The 5,203-nt window shown below is 41.2% G+C and overlaps 1 protein-coding gene across 1 annotated transcript; it reads right to left on the bottom strand.

Annotated features, from left to right (window-relative positions):
• Window positions 1-2,143: 2,143 nt before the first annotated feature.
• LOC112234589 (permeability factor 2-like) lies at window positions 2,144-3,833 on the bottom strand. The gene is made up of 4 exons (XM_024402787.2): window positions 3,600-3,833; window positions 3,116-3,248; window positions 2,783-2,869; window positions 2,144-2,599 (listed from the first exon to the last, which is right to left on the bottom strand). The coding sequence occupies exons 1-4, from the start codon at window positions 3,661-3,663 to the stop codon at window positions 2,590-2,592; spliced, it is 294 nt and encodes a 97-aa protein (XP_024258555.1). The 5' UTR covers window positions 3,664-3,833; the 3' UTR covers window positions 2,144-2,589.
• Between the last annotated feature and the right edge of the window lie 1,370 nt (window positions 3,834-5,203).

The following is a 5,203-nucleotide window of genomic DNA, read 5'->3' on the forward strand; positions in this document are numbered from 1 at the left end:
AAAAAGTGAAACGGTCTGAATACTTTTCAAATGCACTGTAATTATTACATTCTTGTCACGCCCTGACCTTAGAGAGCCTTTTTATTTCTCTATTTAGTTAGGTCAGGGTGTGATTTGGGTGGGCATTCTATGTTTTCTATTTCTTTGTTTTTGGCTGGGTATGGTTCCCAATCAGAGGCAGCTGTCTATTGTTGTCTCTGATTGGGAATCATACTTAGGTAGCCTTTTTCCCAACTGTGTTTGTGGGTAATTATTTATTTTCTGTGTGTGTTTGTGTGCGCCACGGTTGCGTCACGTTCGGTTTCTGTTTATCTGTTTTTTGTGAAGGTTTCACTTTATTAAAGATGTGGAATTACATGCACGCTGCGCCTTGGCTCATCTATGACAGGGAGTTTGAAGACAGTGAATGTGACAATTCTGGAAAGATATACATTTAATTTTTGACACAAGTTTATGATTGTCATACAGTTGTATCAAATGACTGCTCACCATGAGGAGGATGACATATTGGACATGTTCCCTCTGCTCCAGGAGAACTCGTCTGGGCTGCCAGATCATCCTTAACCCAGAGCAGAATGGCATCGGAGTCACCCTGCCCAAGGTCACACGCAACTTCTATGTGAACGGACACTTGCCTGCACACCACTAAGTTTAGGGTAGAGAGAGGCTGAGACCCAAAGAGAGCGGTGAGGATCAAAGCGAGAAGTGAGTGAGGATAAAAGAGAGAGCTGAGTTCGGGTGAAAGAGGAAGTGCCATGTTATCTTGATTGCTCATTGAAGCTCCTTGTTGTACATAAACTTCTTAGGCGAGTGGATAGCATGGTATTAGGGGAAATGCCTAGCAAGGTTTACTGTACATTTTCTTCGTCTTGACTTTCAAAATGATCTTCAAAATGATTTCGGCTCGCACTGAGACTAGATTTCCCGTCCTCTGTCTTGCAAACGCACATCACTTGAAACACCTTTAACCAGCTCTTCACCTGAAGTCTACACCGTCTTCACCTGGAGTCTACACTGTCTTCACCTGAAGTCTACACTGTCTTCACCTGAAGTCTACACCGTCTTCACCTGGAGTCTACACTGTCTTCACCTGGAGTCTACACTGTCTTCACCTGAAGTCTACACTGTCTTCACCTGGAGTCTACACTGTCTTCACCTGGAGTCTACACTGTCTTCACCTGAAGTCTAAACCTGAAGTCTTCTTCACCTGGTCTAGTCTTCATCTGGAGTCTACACTGTCTTCACCTGGAGTCTACACCGTCTTCACCTGGAGTCTACACCGTCTTCACCTGGAGTCTACACCGTCTTCACCTGAAGTCTTCACACCGTCTTCACCTGGAGTCTACACCGTCTTCACCTGGAGTCTACACCGTCTTCACCTGGAGTCTACACCGTCTTCACCTGGAGTCTACACCGTCTTCATCTGGAGTCTACACCGTCTTCACCTGGAGTCTACACCGTCTTCATCTGGAGTCTACACCGTCTTCATCTGGAGTCTACACCGTCTTCACCTGAAGTCTACACTGTCTTCACCTTGTCAGTTCTGCGTATCTTCTGTTGCAAGTACAGCATTGAAGTAAAGCAAATTAACTTGAAGCAATGAGATGTAGATCACATAGTGGTTGATAATGAATTTAAAACACATGTACCTTATGATCATGTAATGACCAAAAGAGTGCCAAGCTCCACTGCCAGATATTTAAAAATGTGAGCGCTGTGATATGTTGCATCAATTTGTCTGTTATAGAAGTTTCATCGAGCAAAATATTTTTGTTGATGAGATCTGAATCTTCTCAAATAACATAAAATCAAAGTACAATCATCCATTCTGGAATGGGGGAAGTCTAAAGTGACTTGTATCCAAGCCAAGCTCATTGGCCACTGTGTAGAACAGGAAACAATTAATTGCCCTTTTCCTGTCAAATGGAAATCAAACTTTTGGTTTAGGTTGAGGAGATGTCGTTCTTTTTACTGAATGATTGCTTGTTAGTATTGTTGTTGCAATGCTCTACCCTCCCTTGCTTCAGGGAAAAGTGCCATAAGGCGTGTCTAAGTCCAGCTGTTGTAAAAAGCTGTGATTGCATTTTAGAAGTGGAGTAAGAATTATAATCAGGAAATAGAGACAGCGAGAGACAGATTTCGGAGGATTTTTCCACACATTTATTGTAATTGAATTGAAGATGAATTTTCAACATGATTCAACAGTTTCATATGAATAAATAGGCAACTAAATAAATATATCAATAAATATACTGAGGTTTGTATAAATACGTTTGAGGGTCAAGTAGGATGTGATGTTGTTCATTACGAAATCATTCCAATACAACTGGAATGTATGTAAATCTCAACAAAATAAAAACTATTGATAAATAAAAAATAAAATATAAGATTAGTACATAGTACTTGGTTGTATATAAGAAACCGACTGTCTCTTCATTTAAAAGTCTCATGCCACTCTAAATCTAGTATTGTATTTCAACCTGGATAGAAAATGACAGAATTCAGGCTATCAATCTTATAAATACTTGTTTGGTTTGTATCTTGTAACAGTTCAGAATCCCAGAGTATTCATGGGATGATTCCCCCTCTTCATTTGTTGCTGTTGAGGAAAATAAAAGATTATGTTATTACAATATAATTGCCCATGTGAAGTTGATTCAGAACTTTTTGTGACGCTAGATAAGAAAATTCCCCAAGCTCGGGATAAAGAAAGATGAAGGTCTGTGTGGTTTTAACAGGTCGGTTTACATCTTTAAACTCATACAGCCTATCTAGTACTTACTTGGCCAGGATCTTCTCAATGACCTTCTTGACCCAAGGAGCGCTGACATCCAGACAAATCTCCTGACCGCTCTTGCTCAGAGTGGCACTGCAGGACAGACACACAGCACAGTCAGACAATCATGAAACTTGGTAAAAACTACATTTTATTGTCAGCATTAGCTAATGAAATTGGATGGTAGTCAGGGAGTAGGGCTGACTAATTGAAGTTATATATTTTTAAGTTAACGTTATATAGTAACCACATTTAATGTCAACATAATATAATAACCATATTTTACAGTAAGCATTTGCCAGTGTAATAGGACTATAATCAGGAAGCAGCAGGACTCACATGATCTCAGTGTCTCTGCAGTGCGAGCTGGGAGGGAACATCTCCACCTTCTTAATGAGTTTACCGATACGTCTGCTCTCCGTCTCAATGCAGCGACATCGCAGGTCAGCCCCCATGCCTCTCAGACTCATCCCTGAAAGAGGTAAGAGGTCAAGGGTCAGCGGTAGAAGGAATACACAGTTATCCACCGTGATGACAAACACACTTGATTAGTTAGAGAGAGGGAAAGAGAGAGAGTCATTCACACATGACTGTAAGTTGCTCTGGATAAAAGCGTGTGTTGAATGGCATATATAAAGTATATATACAGTATATATTTCATATATAGAGAGAGATACAGATGTATTTGTATGTACAATAAGATACAAGATACAGTACAGTATATAAAGGTAAATAGTAATCCTACTGCTCATAACCATTATATTCATGTCCATTGGTGTCAATGCATTGAGTCAGAGTGATGTAGGTAATAATATAAACTCACCCTCAGTAATGGTCAGGAGGGCCAGGAGCACAACGACAAGGCTGGCTGACATTCTGATGCTCATCTTGGGGTTACAGATGATCCTACTAGAAATCCTCTAAATAAGTGTGTTGTTATCTCGCTGGTAACATGTAAGTGGGTTATATTTTTCTCTTACTGTCAGTCCGGTTGCGAGTTCTCTTTTTTTCTTTCTCTTCTTCCTTCTCTGTCTGTGGCGAGTTTGAATCTTCCGCTGTGAGGAGAGCTGTTTTAAAGCAGAGTTCTGGAAGTGAGTCATTATGGCATTTGGAAGATTGTGAAATCGGGGACTTGGCTGACTGGCTGAGTGAGGCAGGTTATTTCTCCATTTTACTCCTGAGTGACAGCAGTGGTGTAAAGTACTTAAGTAAAAATACTTTAAAGTACTACTTAAGTCTTTTTTTGTTGTTGAATTTGTTAGTAGTTACTATCTTGTCTCATCCCTACAACTCCCGTACGGGCTTGGGAGAGACGAAGGTCGAAAGCCATGCGTCCTCTGAAACACAACTCAACCAAGCTGCACTGCTTCTTAACACAGCGCGCATCCAACCTGGAAGCCAGCCGCACCAATGTGTTGGAGGAAACACCATGCACCTGGCGACCTGGTTAGCGTTTACAGCGCCCGGCCCGCCACAGGAGTCGCTAGTGTGCAATGAGACAAGGATATCCCTACCGACCAAACCCTCCCTAACCCGGACGACGCTAGGCCAATATTGCATTGCCCCATGGACCTCCCGGTCGTGGCCGGCTGCGACAGAGCCTGGGCGCGAACCCAGAGTCTCTGGACCACTGTGTCACCCGGGAGGCCCCCGTATGTTATTTTTTTAGGTATTTGACAACTTTTACTTCACTACATTCCTAAAGAAAATAAGGTACTTTTTACCCCATACATTTCCCTGACATCCAAAAGTTCTCATTACAATTTGAATGCTTAGCAGGATAAGAAAATGGTGTAATGCACACACTTATCAAGAGAACATCCCTGGTCATTTCTACTGCCCGCGATCTGGCAGACTGACTAAACACAAATGCTTTGTTTTGTAAATTATGCCAGTGTTGGAGTGTGCGCATAGCTATCTGTAATATATGTTGTTTTTTTTACAAATATAAATATTCTCGGTCTTATCCATAGTAAACTCATCATGTAGCCTACCCTACCCTCACTGTATCTGTGAGCTGTTGGCTAGAGTACATGTGTCAAGACCAGAGTAGATACAGTTGCATTTTAATTTTTGTACAAAAATAGCAGCGGAGTAGAAAATGCGATTGAAACACATTGAACTTTAGATTTTTATTTGGTACATGAAAACGTAAGCCAAAAAGTACATTTTGTGTGAACTATGTCATCGTTCACTGACTTAATAACAAGTCAGTTTGGTGGAAACACTCTTTATGCCGATTTTATAATATCGACTCCAACCCCATTCGATGCGTGGAACAGATGTGGGTGAGGCTAGGGGTGATGACATTTTTTTTTACTCACAAACGCTCTGATGAAGACCATGAGGCCAATACGTAAAGCTTATTAAAGAGCAGTGATACTATCAAGAGCAGTGTGTGGGTTCCTTCTTTTTTTCTCATAATAT

Source organism: Oncorhynchus tshawytscha, linkage group LG09 (genome assembly GCF_018296145.1).
Source record: "Oncorhynchus tshawytscha isolate Ot180627B linkage group LG09, Otsh_v2.0, whole genome shotgun sequence".
Taxonomy (NCBI): domain Eukaryota; kingdom Metazoa; phylum Chordata; class Actinopteri; order Salmoniformes; family Salmonidae; genus Oncorhynchus; species Oncorhynchus tshawytscha.

What these genes read in the sequence shown, in the direction of transcription:
- LOC112234589 (XM_024402787.2), bottom strand. Translation starts at nt 3,663, where the DNA reads ATGAGCATCAGAATGTCAGCCAGCCTTGTCGTTGTGCTCCTGGCCCTC. An exon ending in CCTCCTGACCATTACTGAGG is followed by an intron (nt 3,249 to 3,599) that starts GTGAGTTTATAT and finishes TACCTCTTTCAG; the next exon opens with GGATGAGTCTGAGAGGCATG. An exon ending in TGCAGAGACACTGAGATCAT is followed by an intron (nt 2,870 to 3,115) that starts GTGAGTCCTGCT and finishes TCTGTCCTGCAG; the next exon opens with TGCCACTCTGAGCAAGAGCG.